Source organism: Zalophus californianus, chromosome 16 (genome assembly GCF_009762305.2).
Source record: "Zalophus californianus isolate mZalCal1 chromosome 16, mZalCal1.pri.v2, whole genome shotgun sequence".
In the NCBI taxonomy this organism is placed as follows: Eukaryota; Metazoa; Chordata; class Mammalia; order Carnivora; family Otariidae; genus Zalophus; species Zalophus californianus.
The window spans coordinates 31,259,783-31,277,801 of NC_045610.1; the positions used below are offsets into that span (position 1 = coordinate 31,259,783).

The 18,019-nt window shown below is 38.8% G+C and overlaps 1 protein-coding gene across 6 annotated transcripts in view; it reads right to left on the reverse strand.

The window, feature by feature from the left end:
- The window catches only part of STXBP4 (syntaxin binding protein 4), a 228,133-nt gene that overhangs the window by 202,132 nt on the left and 7,982 nt on the right, over positions 1-18,019 (reverse strand). For 3 of the 6 annotated variants that reach the window (XM_027568028.1, XM_027568031.2, XM_027568026.2), the window contains exons 1-3: positions 14,126-14,199; positions 13,591-13,712; positions 9,458-9,590 (exon numbers count right to left, since the gene is read on the reverse strand). In XM_027568028.1, coding sequence (XP_027423829.1) covers positions 9,458-9,590; positions 13,591-13,637 — 180 coding nt within the window. In that variant the 5' untranslated portion in view covers positions 13,638-13,712; positions 14,126-14,199. Of the gene's footprint in view, positions 1-9,457; positions 9,591-13,590; positions 13,714-14,125; positions 14,200-18,019 lie in introns of those variants that run through there. The other 3 variants (XM_027568027.2, XM_027568030.2, XM_027568029.2) reach the window with 3 other exon arrangements.

Genomic DNA, 18,019 nt, shown 5'->3' on the forward strand with positions numbered 1-18,019 from the left:
AAGAGAAACAACCTTTTTGCCACAGGCAAAAAGATAAGGTTAATAATTGGGAGAATGAACAAAATCCCAGGGTGCTTATTTCCAGGAGGAAGGGTGGGGAATGTGGGGCATGTGATCAGGAATGCCTCAGTAGCACTGAAGACTTTCTACTTTTTAAGTCAAGTGGTGAATTCTAAGCAGATTCACAGGTGTTCATTCTATTATTATGCTTCATTTACATGTGTCAACTATCACATTATAAAAAAGAAAAGAGGGGCGCCTGGTTGGCTCAGTAGGTAGAGTTTGCAACTCTTGATCTCAGGGTCATGAGTTCAATCCCTGTATTGGGCATGGAGCCTACTTAAAAAAATAAAATAAAATAAAATAGATAAAAATTCTCCATCTCCCAAAATAAAAAGAGCTCATAACATCTGCCCAGAAATTAACTAGCTGAATTATGTTTTGGTTCTATATTCCAAAACAGGTACTGGAAGTAAGGGTCAAATGGAGAAATTTTTAATCTAATTTTAAAATAAGTAAATTAATAAAAAAGAAAAATTAAACAAATGTCATTATTAAATCCAGCTCTAGACCATTTGGAATCTACAAAATAGTTCCTTACTAGAATCAGCTTAATAAGGTAGATTACAGCTGAAATTTAATGGCTATACTACTATTGACTTGTATCACAAAGCCTGGCAACAATTTAGGGGAAAAATGGAGAAAATGAAGAAAGCCCTGTTTCACTGGAGCAAAGCATATAAAGGACACTAACAAGGAAAGAAAGGATTTTTTAGAATCGGGGTGGCCGACAGGTTATAACAGTAAATATTGTCAGATGACAATTCTTTCAACTGGGCAGGAGCCTTCAGAGGCAGTGGACAGAAGGGGAAAGAGCAGGGGGTCTGGCAGCCAGACAGACCTAAATACAAACTTGAGCTCTACAACTTGCTAGCTAGATGGTCATCAACAGATGGAGAGGAAAGGGGCTGGGGGAGGCACATAATCTCATCCATGAGAAACACAGAATTACATTCAAAACTATTTGAGGAAGCTCCTGTGTCCATGCGTCTCATACAGACCACAGCTGGCTGTGAGGGCTGCAGAGAAAAAAGCTACAGAAAACAGATGTAGGCAATAGGGTTTCGGCAGATGTATTATCTCCCACTCCTCCTCTCAGACCGTACAGTTATTAGCAACACAGAGGGAAAAGCTCTCATGAACACAATATAGCGTATCTTATATTAAAGCACACTGATGCATTGAAAGAGCATTTTTGGGGTGCCCACGTGGCTCAGTCAGTTAAGTGTCTGCCTTCGGCTCAAGTCATGATCCCAGGTGTCGGGCTCCCGGCTCAGTTGGGAGTCTGCTTCTCCCTCTCCCTCTGCCCCTCCCAACTGCTCATGCTCTGTCTCTCTTGCGTGCTGCGCACTCTCTCTCAAATAAATTAATAAAATCGTAGGGGGAGATAAAGGGCTAGTATCCAAAATCTATAAAGAACTTATCAAACTCAACACCCAAAGAACAAATGATCCAATCAAGAAATGGGCAGAAGACATGAACAGACATTTCTCCAAAGAAGACATCCAAATGGCCAACAGGCACATGAAAAAGTGCTCAACATCGCTCGGCATCAGGGAAATCCAAATCAAAACCTCAATGAGATACCACCTCACACCCGTCAGAATGGCTAAAATTAACAAGTCAGGGAACGACAGATGTTGGCGGGGATGTGGAGAAAGGGGAACCCTCCTACACTGTTGGTGGGAATGCAAGCTGGTGCAACCCCTCTGGAAAACAGTATGGAGGTTCCTCAAACAGTTGAAATTAGAGCTACCGTTCGATCCAGCAATTGCACTACTGGGTATTTACCACAAAGATACAAATGTAGGGACCCGAAGGGGTACGTGTACCCCAATGTTTATAGCAGCAATGTCCACCATAGCCAAACTGTGGAAAGAGCCAAGATGCCCATCGACAGATGAATGGCTAAAGAAGATGTGGTATATATACACAATGGAATATTATGCAGCCATCAAAAGGAATGAGATCTTGCCATTTGCAACGACGTGGATGGAACTGGAGGGTGTTATGCTGAGTGAAATAAGTCAATCAGAGAAAGACATGTATCACATGACCTCACTGATATGAGGAATTCTTAATCTCAGGAAAGAAACTGAGTGTTACTGGAGTGGTTGGGGGTGGGAGGGATGGGGTGGCTGGGTGATAGACATTGGGGAGGGTATGTGCTACGGTGAGCGCTGTGAATTGTGCAAGACTGTTGAATCACAGTTCTGTACTTCTGAAACAAATAACGCAACATATTTTAAGAAAAAAGAAAAAGAAGAAGATAACAGGAGAGGAAGAAAAGGGGAGTATGTCAGAGGGGGAGACGAACCATGAGAGATGATGGACTCTGAAAAACAAACTGAGGGTTCTAGAGGGGAGGGGGGTAGGGGGATGGGTTAGCCTGGTGATGGGTATTGAGGAGGGCACGTTCTGCATGGAGCACTGGGTGTTATGAACAAACGATGAATCATGGAACACTGCACCAAAAACTAATGATGTAATATGTGGTGATTAACATAACAATAAAAAAATGAAAAAAAAATAAAATATATTGTCCATTAAAAAAAAAAAATCGTAGGGGGGAAAAAAACAAATTGAAGGAGCATTTTCCAGTAGGAAAAAGAGAAGAGAGGAAGAATAATGCCTTCTGATGGTGAATTCTGGTGTTTATATATTTTTTCTTTCTAAAAAGTATTTATAGTGTTTTTTTTTCTTTGCCTCCTAGAATAAGATCTTAGCTGATCCTGTGAATTTCTGAACCTGTTTAAAAGTCCTGCGAACTCAAAGGTATTTCTTTAAGAGTCGGGCATTCAAGCCAGTGAGTCCTGCCCCAGTTGGATGAATATATATGTGAAAATACTAGCTTCGGGGACATGCCACGGCCTCTTCCACACTGTCTGGGTTCAGATACGGCAGTTAAGGAGCAACTGTACAACACTTTCACGTGCCTACCTTCAGAGTCTGCTTTTCTTCCCGTTGACATTTACAAAGACGTTGAAAGTGATAACGTATGCCTGACCATTTAAACACTTCTCCTGAAAACTACCAGCGCTGTTCATTTATAATGACCATTATATAGTTTTCTAAATAACATATTACCATATTACCATACCATCTACACGGCCTGACTCTGATTTAACTAACTCGTTAGTCCTAAATACTAAGGAACGCTCCTGCAAGATTCCTGGTTCCTTTCTCACACTTTCAGAAACTGTCAACTTCTTCTATTGCCTGCCAGTTATTAACGTGAATTTAGACAAGTTGCTTAATCTCTATGAGACTTCATCTTAGCTGTAAAGTGGAGATAAATACCTGTCACACAAGGTTGCTATTAGTAATTAAATGACATACATAAATTCTACAAATTCTAAAAGTGTAGGTGTTAAATAAAAGTGAGTTGCATCAAAATTCCATGCCTGCTGTAATTTTCACATTGATAGCAAATTTAATACTGTTACTCCTCAAATTAAGAACCTTTAGGGATGCTTGGGTGGCTCAGTCGGTTAAGTGTCCAACTCTTGATTCAGCTCAGGTCATGATCTCAGGACTCCACGCTGGGTATGGAGTCTGCTTAAGATTCTCTCTCCTTTTTCCCCTAATTCCCCTCTCTCAAACACCAACCAAACAAAAACAAAACCAAAACCCTTTAATGGCTGCCCAGGGGTAAGAAAAGTTGAAACTCCTTAACTTTCCAAACCCAGCACAACAAGCTAGCTGCAACCAACTTTTTTCACCCTCACTCTTCACCTTCCCTCCTCAACACATCAATTCTTCATTCTAGTCTCAGAAAATGTTCTTCAAAGCAGCCATGGTCTTTGCTTTTACACATCCTAATTCCTGTCTAGAATGCCACCACCAACCCCGCCACTTCTCTGATAAACTCGCACTTAAACGTCACAGCCATATGCAAACATTTTCTCTGCAGTAAGTTTGCCCTACTGCCTGGAATTACTTAACTGTTCCTTTCTTTCTGCTCCGAAAAGCACTTTTACTTACCTCTGTTATTACACTTTGTACTGTACCTATCTATTTATGTATCTTTTCCTCTCCCATTAGAGCACATTAACCCAGCAACTTCCAAACTAGCGGCACTGATTATTTCAGTTGGCCAGAATCATGTCCTTTTCATAGTGCCAGGTACAGAGTAAGTCCACAATCAATCAGGGCCAGGAAACAGTCTGAGGAAATTAAGGTGGCCTCTGACAGAGGTAATAATGGCACAGGAGAAAAAAGAGTGACTTGTAAAGTGAACCTTCTTGCCTGCTACCCCTTTAGCTCCCATCAATGGGACTGGTTTCTTTACACTGTGCCATCTAGAGGCCTTGGTCCCAGTTCCAGGGATATGCTCAGCATATTCTGAAAACAGACTTCCTCTGAAAGATAAATATGTCCTACTTCAATCCTTTGTGAACAATGACTAACCATTAGTATCTATATCTGCGTGATCATTGTCTTCACCTATAGGGTTTGATAAAAAAAAAAGTCCTGAATTTATCAAATTTAAAGTGACACTGCTGGTAAGATACACCATTTTTTTATGTAGCACTAAAATAAGAAAATGCTGGGATGCCTTGTTGGCTCAGCCGGTTAAGCGGCTGCCTTCGGCCCAGGTCATGATCACAGGGTCCTGGGATCGAGTCCCACATCGGGCTCCTTGCTCAGCAGGGAGCCTGCTTCTCCCTCTCTCTCCCTCTGCTTGTGCTCTCTCTGTCAAATAAATCAAAATCTTAAAAAAAAAAAAATAAAATAAGAAAATGCTGCCAATTACCCAGTGAAATTGATTGTAAGATTCATCCTATAGAGCTTATATGTATGTGCTTTAATACATGTCTTAGAATCAGTTAAATGAAATATGAAATGTAGTTATCAGGTTTGAGGAAAAGCTCTTGATTACTGCCTGCTTTCCTTACACTATTAGCAGAAAAACAAAGAAACAAACAAGAATGTTGGAAACTTCAAAGACATTTCGTGTCCAGCATCTAACACAAAGGGCCAGGGAAGAGAGGTACTTGGTGTGGAGCTAGATGGTGGCAGTGGAATAGCAAAGAGGCAGATCAGTAACTCTCAGAAACATGACAGAATACCTAAGGGATCATTCATTCATAAATATTAACTGAGCAATTAGTATGTCCAGGCATCACACTGGGGACGAAGGATATTATTGTGAATAAAATCAGATAGAATCCTTGCACTTAGGCAACATACTGTCTTGTGGTTCAGACAGTTGATAAAACAATCACAGATATGGATGTATGTTTACAAACTGAGACAGGTGATACAAAGGAAAGGAACAGGATCTAGGAGCACATATAAAAAAAAGACCTGGACTAAACTGGAGGGCATAGGGGCGCCTGGGTGGCTCAGTCGGTTAAGCATCCGTCTTCGGCTCAGGTCATGATCTCAGGGTCCGGGGATCAAGCCCCGCATCAGGCTCCCTGCTCAGGGGGAGTCTGCTTCTCCCTCTCCTTCTGCCCCTCCCGCCTGCTTGTCCTCTTTTCCTCAAATAAATAAAATCTTAAAAAAAAAAAAAACCAACATAAAATAAACTGGAGGGCACAGAGAACACATTCCTTAGGGATTAGTCTTTGAATAGGTACTTGGAAGTGATGGTAGTGGTGGTGTGGGTGTGTTCCCAGTCAGAGGGAACAGCAAATGAGAAAGCTTCCAGGAACTGAAAAGAATACCATTCTGGAAGCCTAAAGATGGAGAGTCAGAGAAATACAGGGAAGAAGTCACATTATACAGAGCCTTGCAGGCAAATGAGTATTAGTATGATAGGCTGGAGGGTAGGGGGGGAGGAGAAAGGTGTGGTGCATAAGAGCAGGAAAAGCTATCACGAGGTCTGATAAACTGTGATGGTGGTGGAGATCAAGGAGGCTGATGGGTTCAAGAGATATGCAGAGAGTAAAAAAGGCAACAGCACATGCTAATAAACTGGGTATAGGTATTATGGGAGAGAAGTAGTTAGGATGCTTTCAAGTTTTCTGACTTTATGCAACTGGAAGGTGTCGTTCACCAAGACTGGGAACAGAGGAAGAAGCTCTGTTTGGGAAGAGATGGGCAGATGGGGGTGTGGTGTGACTGTCATGAATCTTGCCTCAGATATAGTGAGCTTGAGATGCCTTAAGGAGATCCAAATGGAAATGCTGACCAAGCAATTGGATATGTGGGTCTTAAGCTCAAAGGAGTGTCTCAGCCAGAGAAAGGTCTGAGGACTTCAGATTGGTATGGGACTGGCTGGTGGGGTGAAAAGGGCTTTGGAGTTCTCATAGTTCCTTAACTCAGTACCTAGCATATCTGTTCTCATCCTATAAGCTGCCTCTAACATTTAGCGCTGGGGGAATCTTTCCTTCTATTTCAACTGGGAAAAACGTGTCAAGATGCCCCAAAGTTTTAACTCTGAATATGTTTTTCAAAAAAACATGGTGTTTTGGTCACTGAACGAATACTCTGTGTGTTTGTGTGTGTGTATTTTTTTTTTTTTTTTGCCATTTGAAAACATTAATGTATGTGTAAGGAAGTGGTGGTGGGGGCTCAGGCAGCTAACCATGATTAACTAAAGATGATTTCTTCTGAGTTCCAACAGTCCCCTTAACATGTGAAGTTTGGGAATATAAATGTTATATAATCCATCTATATGCCTGGGGACTGCTTATACTGTTAGCTCTGAAACAATATCATATTAAAATAAAATTAGAGCAAGTGAAAACACATGCATTTAAACAATATTAAGTTGCTCAATTTAGCAACTTAATAAGGATAATCTATGAGCCTATGTTTCCTATTGTATGAATACATCTACTATTGCAGAAATTTTGTGCAGATTAGAAATTTATTAATGAGCCCAACAGTATTTAGAACATAGTAAATGCTATTATTATTCATAAAACATTTAAAAATAAAATTGCATCAATTTTGCATTTGCAGAATAAATGTGCACACAACTCTCTATCTTGAGGAAGTATACAAAAATAAGCGCAAGCATCGCAAGCCTACTCATTCTTCTGTCTTCACCTTTCTCTGTTTTAGCTGTTTCTTTGGACTTGACCAGATATTGTCAAGGAACATTAACAACTCTGTGCTGCACTCTAGTGGTAAATACAGAGTAGAGTCCGTTAAACGACTGCTTTTTGATACCCCTCCAAACAATGAAATTCTAAAAACCAAGAGAAAGTATTTAAGGGTAATTTTCAGTCTGCTACCACTGATTACAGAGGAAGAGTCACTCAGCACCTTGCTATCAATTTATTATTTTAACTACAAGTATTTTTCATGGGAATAAAAAGCACAAACTGATGCTTATCGTAACAGCAAATTTTTATCACTTGTTAGATACCATGATCTGTTATTGCATTATATGAAGTGTGGTTTAAGAAATATCGTGGCTAGCTTGGCCGCCATCATGAACAACACAGTAACTATCCGGACCAGGAAGTTCATGACTAACCGACTACTTCAGCGGAAACAGATGGTCATTGATGTTCTTCACCCTGGAAAGGCAACAGTACCTAAGACAGAAATTCGGGAAAAACTAGCCAAAATGTACAAGACCACACCAGATGTCATATTTGTGTTTGGATTCAGAAGCCATTTTGGTGGTGGCAAGACAACTGGCTTTGGCATGATTTATGATTCCTTGGATTATGCAAAGAAAAATGAACCCAAACACAGACTTGCAAGACATGGCCTGTATGAGAAGAAAAAGACATCAAGAAAACAGTGAAAGGAACACAAGAACAGAATGAAGAAAGTCAGGGGGACTGCAAAAGCCAATGTTGGTGCTGGCAAAAAGTGAGCTGGAGATTGCACAACAGAAAGACAGAGATGCTGCAGTGGCTTTATCTGTGGTGGTTGTGCAGATTTTTCATGAGAGGATCAATAAACTAAGAATGTTAGTGTGAAAAAAAATATCGTGGCTATAGTGAACATATATACACACACACTCACGCACACACATCCCTCAACTAAAGTAGTCCTAAATATCTCAATTCTTACAAGACAAATTTCCTTTTTTGTTTGAATTTGTTTAAATTTAGTATTTAAGTATACTTTTATTTGGGTAATAAATTCAATAGCTAAAAATTTATATTATTGTATAATACTTACAACATGGTAAGTGTATCCTATTATCTCAACAAACTTGAAACAACTGAAATCATTTCTATTATTTTTGCAAATTATTGGTGAAGCTAATAAACTGGAGGGCAGTTGACTAGATAAACTGCTTGCTAAACAAGTGTTTGGGATGAGGGTTGGGGGTAAGGGCAAGACTATTTACTAAACCAAAACAAATAAGAGAAAAACAACAATATGAACAAACAATGATAAAATGATCCTTTCTCATGCTATATAGCTTGACATTAATACAATATTTTATTAAATTCTTTATATCCTATATCTCTCCAAAAAGGATTGGATGCAATTTCAACAACAGACATATAGAATCACATTAGTAAAACAGAAATGGCAAATGGAATTCAAGAGAAATGAAAATGCAAATATAGTTAACTAGTTTCTTAACTAAGTCGCTGATATTGTGCTTCAAATTTGGATCTGAGCTTCCTAGCAACCAGAGCAAAAAAGAAATCATGATGTACGTATTTCTTACAGCAACAGGAGAGTAAGGCTTTCTAATCTGCCCCCCCCCCCCCCCACCAAATATGTTCTGGTCTTAATTCTAAATCTAATTTCTCATGTGGGCAACTAATGAGTGATATAATTAACAAACTCAACAAGAATTATTGCAAATTCAGAAATGATCAGATTTTATATGCTGAGTTTGCTTGTTGGTTTTGCACTTAGAGGCTAAATGAATGTAGTTCAAGTTTAAATGATCCGACTTAATCCAAACTCTCAGAGTAGTAGAGAGAGAACATGTCTTCAAGTACAATTTCTCTCACCAGATTTTGGATAAGAGTTAAATAGCACATAATTAATATATATATATAACCTTGGGGCACCTGGGTGGCTCAGTCAGTTGAGCATCTGATGCTTGGTTTCAGCTCAGGTCATGATCCCAGGGTCCTGAAATGGAGCCCTGCACTGGGCTCTGTGCTCAGTGCAGTGTCTGCTTGTCCCTCCCCCTCTGCCCCCTCCCTGCTCTTTCCTGAATTTAAAAAACAAAAACAAAAACAAAAAAAATTTCCTTCAAAAAATATATATACATATGACCTTTAGTTAAGAGTCTGAAATCTGTTATTTTTCTACTTATTTCCTATTCATTTATTAGGTTAAAGCTCCTCGAAGGTAAAGGCCTATCTTCCAGTTCTTTGTAGGATCTTTCACTGAGAAATGGTCACAGTGGCATTCAGTTAATACTAAAAATTTAGTGATGTAGTAGGAAAACAAACCTCACCACTAGTGGTTTGGGTTTTTTTGTGAAGTGTTATTTTATTTTTTTCATTTTTACCTTGTAACAGTCTCCTCCAGGAATGATTTCCTGAATATATACCAAGGGACCTTCATTCCGGTTAATTCCTCCTAGGATCTTCAGACCAAGGCCTGTTTCCTTGGTAACTGTAATCACCTGAAAGGCAGGATCCCTAAGATAAAGTACATTAGCATTCACAGGTTAGCCTAGAGATCTGTGCCTACTTTCTCTTTAAACTACTCGCTAAATCAAATTCTTAGATCTAGATAACCCGAAATACTCAGTATATACTAGCAACGACATTTAGAAAAGTATGGTGATAGAAAAGCAGTCAAATGGAGTCTGTTACCTCTATTATTTATTTATTTTTTTATAAAAACAATCAAACCATAGAAGAAATCACAGCAATAATGCTTATTTCTTTGGAGCAGAACAAAGAAAAATACCTTCCTACATAGGATTTAAATAAATGTAAAGAAGTATTAAAGGTAACTGAAGAGATGTGTCTTTAGCTGACTTTTAGACTACACTGAGGGATTCCAAAATTAAAGATTTTAGTGAGTTAGGTAAGTGACTTTTTAAAAGACATGTCTGCGTCCATTTACAGCAAAATAAATATGACCTCCACTTGAGTCTCAAAAAGAAAAATGTATCTTTTTAATTTAGGAAGAGTATTTTCTGATAGAAAGCATGTGCTCCATCCATAATTTCCATCAGATGTAAGAGCAATGCCATTAGAAAAGATGGAACTGTGAAAAGAATTCTGTAAAAGGTATACCCCCAAGTTGTGTTTCTGAATACTCCAGTTAGAGAGGAGACTTTTACTGGTCTGAGAGAGCTTGAACACAACTTGAAATGAGGCTTAGGCTGCTTTCCTGTGATGTACTGGGTACTGTGCTAAGCAACATACATATATTATGCCATTCAACTTAGTATTTATACAACTCCTAAGATTATTACCCTCATTTTTCTAAAAGCACCAAAATGTGGGAAGGTTAACTTGGTGGTCTAAGGTTATGAAGCTGGGGAACAGCAATGGAAACCCAGTTTGTCTTACTCCAGAGGCAAAATGTGATGTAAGATCTGCTTGGTTGCTGTATTAAGGCCACTTTTGAATTATAGGACTTTCAGCTATCTTCAAACATATCAAAAAACTGAAACTGCTATTAAAAAAGAGTTGCCTTGGGGCGCCTGGGTGGCTCAGTTGGTTAAGCGGCTACCTTCAGCTCAGGCCATGATCCCATGGTCCTGGGATCGAGCCCCGCGTCAGGCTCCCTGCTCAGTGAGAGCCTGCTTCTCCCTCTCCCTCTGCCTGCTGCTCTCTCTGTCTCTCTGTCAAAAAAAAAATCTTAAAAAAAAAGCGTTGCCTCATCTCTTACATACGATTATAGCTTTCAGAAAAAACTTTCTTAGTTCTGCTATGGAAATTCTAACTCTATCTTTAAGAAAACGTGTATTCAAAAGTTAAATCATTAAAAAATAGAATGAAAGAAATTAAAATATAAAAAAAAACAAACTTCCCTGCTTCTGAATATTTTGCTTTCTATACAGGACAGCCTCCAAGGCTGCATTGTACTGAATTAGGCTCTAGTGTTGGATGGCCTATCTGGTTACTAGGGCAACAGTCAATTAGCTAGGAAAAGAGGCAGTGGGGCCTGGGTCCACAATGTTTCACTGTTACAGATTTCAGAAGCTCAGCCCACTCTTGATGGAATATTAAGCTGTAAGGGCATAAAGGAGTGAAGCCTAGAAATGAGAGAGTGGAAGGGGAGAGGAAATGAAGGTACCTCATTAGGTACCTCCCATAACCTCTTACACCCTGTAAATGCGAGTTTCCTTCAATGGGGACAGGATATAATCTCCACCATGTATTATTGTTTCAGTAAAGGATCCCTCCTTTTCTAATACCAACAGAATATCTGTATTTCACACAGCATTTACTTGCTAGGACCTTATTTTAAAACCCCCTTATGTTAAGAATTTATATTATTTACTTTTCTTAGCTATTAACAATAGTTCTGCCGCTCAACTTTAATCACAGTTAGAGAACTGCAAGTTAAAACTAGGCAGAGATAGTGCTATTCACCTATCAGATCAACATAAATTTAAAACTGACAATATACTCCTATGACAAAGCTACAGGAAAAGAGGTACTCTTGTACACTGTTGATGAGAACGCAAAATGGCGTAACTCCCCAAGAGAGAATTTGGTAATCTCTAAATTTGCCCTCTGACTCAGAAATCCCATTTCTAGGAATTCATCCCAAAGATACTCTGGCAAAAAATACAAAATGACTTGTATACTAGGTTATTCATTTTGGTATAAGTTGTAATCTCCAAAACTTGCAAACAATGGATGTCCATCAATAAGGTACTGGCTGAGGGCGCCTGGGTGGCTCAGTCAGTTAAGCGTCTGCCTTCGGCTCAGGTCATGATCCCAAGATTCTGGGATCGAGCCCTGCAACAGGCTCCCTGCTCAGTGGGGAGCCTGCTTCTCCCTCTCCCTCTGCCACTCCCCCTGCTTGTGCTCTCTCACTCTCTCTGTCAAATAAATAAATAAAATCTTAAAAAAAATAAAAAAAAAATAAGGTAGTGGCTGAATAAACTATGGTACATTCACAGGATAGAATCTTACACAGTTGTAACAAGGTATAAGAAAGACATTTACAGACTGATGTGATCACCAGGATATAATTTAAGTTAAAAAAAAAAAGGCAAGATCAAAAACTATATATAATATGCTACCTTTTTGTTAATAATATGCTGGCAAGTGGAACCTAGGAGGCGGGGCCAGGGTATTTGAGGCCATCTTGCCTCAGTCATATGATTCTTTCCCATGGGCTTGATTTTGCCTTAGATAGTTGGACAAAATTCTGTGCTGTCCCAGAATGTCAAACTGTTCAGCACCAGGGCATAGAGCTCTGTGCATGGAGTTCTTTGCATACCACTCAGATGGGCCTGGCTTGTGCCCCTTAGAGACTGGAGTTTCCCAGTGCTCTCAGGAGGTGTCAGAGAAAGACATCCTGAATTTAACTGGCCTGATACTCTTCTCCAGGGAAGACCTGTGAGTCTGAGCTGAAGGGCTGGTGTGCATTTGTTTACTGTTAATATGCACACATATAACATGTATATATATTTATATGTATTTGCTTATACAAAAGAAGCATTGAAAAGGAGGGGCTCCTGGGTGGCTCAGTTGTTAAGCGTCTGCCTTCAGCTCAGATAATGATCCCAGGGTCCTAGGATTGAGCCCCACATCTGGCTCCTGGTCGGATGCTTCTCCCTCTCCCTCTGCCTCTGCCTCTCCCCCTGCTCATGCTCTCTCTCTCTTTCTCTGTATCTCTGTGTCTCAAATGAATAAAATCTTAAAAAAAAAAAAGGAACCAAAAATAAAAATGGTTATCTATAGGAAGAATGAGGTCACAGAGTAAATGAAGGACAAGAACGACTTCTCTGAATATACCTTGTTATATGTGTGTTACATGTTTGCATGTCTGCATGCGCTTTGGAATGTGACTTTACTGTTCCTTCCATTAAAATGTAAAGTCTATATCTCTACCCTTTGAATTTGGACTTGGCTATCTGAATTGCTTCAGACCAATGGCACACCAGCAAATGTGAGGGAAAAATATTTGAAAAACACTTGGGTGTGTTGGGAACCATTTTGCCGTCATGTGAAAGAGCCTGAGCTAGCCTCCTGGAGAATGAGATCAGGTTCAGAGACAGCCATCCAGCCCTTCCAGATGGGGTGCCAGAACATGTGAATGGGGCCATCCTACACTTCTGGTACATACCAGAAGAACTGCTCGGCCAACCCACCAAATCATGAGAAAGAATAAATGCTTGTTGTCTGGAGGCAGTTTAGGTGGTTTGTTACTCAGCAAAAATTAATCTTACATTATTTTTATACTGGGATCATAAAATATTTTAGATATTTGAAAAAATCATATCAAATTTTTAAAAAAGCAATTTCTATAAAGAATTATAAAAAAGAATGCAGAATTTATCCCATACACTGATTTACATTGGAAGGTAATTATTGCTCAGCTTCCTTATTATGCTACCTTAGACAACAGTTAACTGTATAAAATTTTCAATCAAAAGTTCATTAACATTCTACATATTTCAAACTATGATAGCTCAAAATATTTTAAATTTAATTTAAAAATTACTTTTCAAGTAGACTGGATGATACCACAGCAGATGTATTTTTATTCATTATTTTACCACAGGAGCCTTGGATTTAACTGGGTAAATGAAGATCTTGATGAAGAGTCTAGAAATTCTTCTTTTCCTGAGAATGGAGACGTAGAAAATAAATTTTCATGTCTTAAGAGTAGTCAAATTCAACTTCAACTTTGCATAAAAAAATCACATACATGTTTATACATGTTAGATGTATTTTATGTATTTTGAAGTATGGCACTTTAGTCATTGCTGATAAAATCTGAGAAATAGAAAGACAGTTTGATAACATGATTATTTGTATCTATATAAAATCTGCATTTTCTGGCAGAGGTGAAGAACACAGCTAAGCTTCAGGTAACTATTATAGCTTCTACCATTAATACACTTAAAAATCACATAATAATAAAAGACTGACAAATATCTCTTGTAATCACAAGGCTAGAAAGTTTATAGTCAGAATGTCTGTAAAATAATTATACAATACACTGTTAAAAAAAAAAGAAATTCCTATCATCTTACCAGTTATCTTGAGGGACTTCCTGCAGATCTTATATTACTTTATTCATATTACTCCACAAGCTTCTTAAATACTTTCTTATGAAAAGAAAAAAAAATATATGATTTTAATGTCTCATTATAGCTCCACTGTGAATATTAAAGAGAATGGTGCAGTTTCACTGAAGTAAAAAAGTTGTATTTGAATAGAGCTTTACCCTCTCTGCATAATAAATATGAATAAAGTATAGAAACTTAAAAGACATTAAGAACATTTAGCACAATCCTCTTATTAAAGAAATGAATAGCTAGATTCAGAAATTGTGTGCTTTTCCCCACACAAATGAGAAACAGGAGAAACAGTCAGTGGTTGTTTTTCTAGCTAGCCCTCAGGCTTCAGAGCTAGAGCATGGACCGTGACATCAGAGATACCTGGATTCCAATTTGAGCTTCTAGGCTTCTCCAAGCCTTATTTCTTCATAGGTACAGTAACTATCTTGACTGTGGTGATGGTTTTACAAATGCATATACATGTCAAAACTTAGAATATTTTCTCACTATAAATATGTACTGTTGGTTATAAATCAATTATAATCTTGGAGCGCCTGGGTGGCTCAGTTGGTTGAGTGTCCAACTCTTGATTTTGGCTCAGGTCATGATTTCAGGATTGTGAGATCGAGCCCTGTGTGGGGCTCCATGCCCAGCAGGAAGACTGCTTCTCCCTCTCCCACTCCCCCTGCTTATGTTCCCTCTCTCGCTGTCAAATAAATAAATAAAATTAAAAAAAATAAAATAAAAATAAATCTACCTTAATAAAGCTAAATTTTAAAAAAATCTGATTTTCATTTAAAGTTGCCAGAATAGAGTGCATCTGGGTGGCTCAGTCGGTTAAGCGTCTGCCTTCGGCTCAGGTCATGATCCCAGGGTCCTGGGATCGAGCCCCACATCAGGCTCCCTGCTCAGCGGGAAGCCTGCTTCTCCCTCTCCCACTCCCCCTGCTTGTGTTCCCTCTCTTGCTGTGTCTCTCTCTGTCAAATAAATAAATAAAATCTTTAAAAAAAAAATAAAGTTGCCAGGATGGAAAGGGGCCGAGGGTATGGACAAAATGGGTGAAGGGGAGTTGGAAGTATAGGCTTCCAGTTATGGAATGAGTAAGTCATAGAGAACTCACTTTATAAGAGTATAAACTCATAATGTTCATGAATAAATGGGAGAAGAGCCATCAGATGAAATGTTTGACAAATTTCTGGAAGACAAAAAATAGACGTTGAGATGATAATCATAAAGGAGGACTGAAGAAGCTGAAAGCTAGGGGCAAGGCTTCCTAAACATTTTTTTTCTTTTCTTTTTTTTAGAAAGAGAATGTGCACACAAGCTGGGGAGGCGGGGAAGAGGGAGAAGGAGAGAGACAATCTTAAGCAGGCTCCATGCCAGCACGGAGCCTGATGAGGGGCTCGATCTCACAACACTGAGAGCATGACCTGAGCCAAAATCAAGTCAGATGTTTTAACTGACTGAGCCACGCAGGTGCCCTGAATTCTTAAACATTTGTGAGTTGGAGCACAGAGAAAAAACAGGAATATTTGTATGGTGTACTGGGGTGAACAGAGGTGGCATGCTATACCTCTGAGTTGCTGCGGGGAAATCAATAACTCAGCACGCCAGTAACTGATTCAAAGCAAAATTCTGGCCTAAGAAACAGCTGGAAGGAGATGCAGGAGGAACCTGTCTTGAGGAATCCCAGAGAGGCTGAGGACTCAGAAACCCAAAGTTTAAGGGTGAGCAAAACTGAGGCAGAGAACTAAAATCAAGGCAATTATCCCAAGACTTCTCTAACCACTGAATGAGGAAGAAATCACAGATTCTGCTGTAAATAATTTGAATGGACCTTCTGGGAACCCGACATAGTGTTGTTCCACTGGCCTGAATGTTAAAATCCTGCTTCAACTTTCACAGTCCCTGTGGTAGCAAGCAACAGGAACAGGGGAAGCATGCAGATGAAAAGTGGCAGAGAAATGAAGCCAAAGTGAGTAAGATCCCCATATAGTGGTGATTTGTCCTAACTGGACACAGAGCCCCAAGTGATGAAACATAACCCAGGTCTAACAGATATATCGTGGCTAAACTGTACAACAGATTTCTTATAATGTCATACTTAACAAGGCATTTTAAAATATTTCTATTTTAAAGTACTACAATGAAATTTAAGTGTTTAAATTACTTCATTCACTTAACATGACTGACAGTGTCCTGAGTGCTGGAGGTGAGGGGGAAATTGGAGTGCGGAGATGAACCATGAGAGACGATGGACTCTGAAAAACAAACTGAGGGTTCTAGAGGGGAGGGGGTGTCGGAGGATGGGTTAGCCCGGTGATGGGTATTAAAGAGGGCACGTTCTGCATGGAGCACTGGGTGTTATATGCAAACAATGAATCATGGAACACTACATCAAAAACTAATGTATGGTGATTAACATAACATAAAAAAAAAAGCAGAGTCTGTCCCCAAAGACAGTCAAGTAAACAGACATCAGGAAGGTGCTAAGTGCTCTGACAGTGGTGTGCACAGGGGGGCTGGGGGAGCACGGAGGAAGGCCACTCAACCCACAATGGAATTATTATTAAGCACCAATGTGGCCAGACACCATGTTAGAGGATTTTACCCTCCCTCAAAGGAGCCCCACAAGGCAGGTATTATTACATATTTATATTTACATAAATGAAAGGTATTTACATAAATGAAAATCACATCATGGAAAAGCTCTGTGACTTGTCCATGACCACACGGCTAAACAGTTTTAAAGTGGAATGTGAATCCAGTTTTCTTGAGCTCCAAACCCAACCTTTTTCCACTATGGCATGCTGGGAAACTGATTTACGGGGAAAAACTTCATTCTCTGAAAATACAGGATGAGAGTATTAACAGTACTAATAGGCTGTCTATATGGAAAGGATACTGTTGATTAAACTAACAGAAACTGGTTTAATTTTATCCATCCAAACAGCAGGCTTTTTTTTTTTTTAATAAGCCAGGTATTCACTGTCATATCCTTAAACCTTAAATATCATAAAATGCTTTTCCCTTCCCTCTCTTTTATTTATTCCCTATTCCTTCCTTTACAGAAGCTAGCAAGCCCCTCAACCAAAAGGGGTTCTGTAATGTTACACACACACTAAACTTCACATTAATGAATGACACAGAAGGGAAACATTCTATTCTTTTACAAAAAATCTGCCCATTCAAGGAAAACATATTGTTTTTCTAGTTTGGTGACTCATAAGGAGGAAAATGTGAGGTCAGCCAAAACAGAGAAAGTGGAACACTGAGGGGGAAAAAAGTTCTTGTTTTATACAATAAATCTATTCCAGAAAACTTAAATTAGAGCTTTACTTTGATTAAAAGTTTTAATTCTATATCATTAGAAATCTCATTAGATAAAAAATCTGCCTGTGATGCATATGTTTGAATAACAGACTTAATAATTTATATTCCCAAAGAGATGGCATTCAATACTTTCTAAAACTAGTTCTTTTTACTAGACCAAAATTAAGAAAATAAAAAGGAAAGGGATAAAAACATCTGGCAGAAAAGATGATAAATATTAACTTGATGAAATGACAATATTGAATGAATATTCATAATATTGATAATGAATTAGTATGTCTTTTTAGTTTTTTAAAAATAGCTAATACATTCCCATGAGGTACACGTAATGGATGTATATATGCAGCCTATCTATCTCCACACCATTTCCACATACTTAAGTACCCACTGTTTTTGTTTCTTGTGAATACTTTTAGTTCCTTTATGCATAAACAAATATGAATAAATATTGACTCCTTTGCTTTTGTTTCGACTAGGAAAGTAGGTTACAACCAGCACAAAGCATCTAGCTGTTCACGCTGTGCACTGTACAAT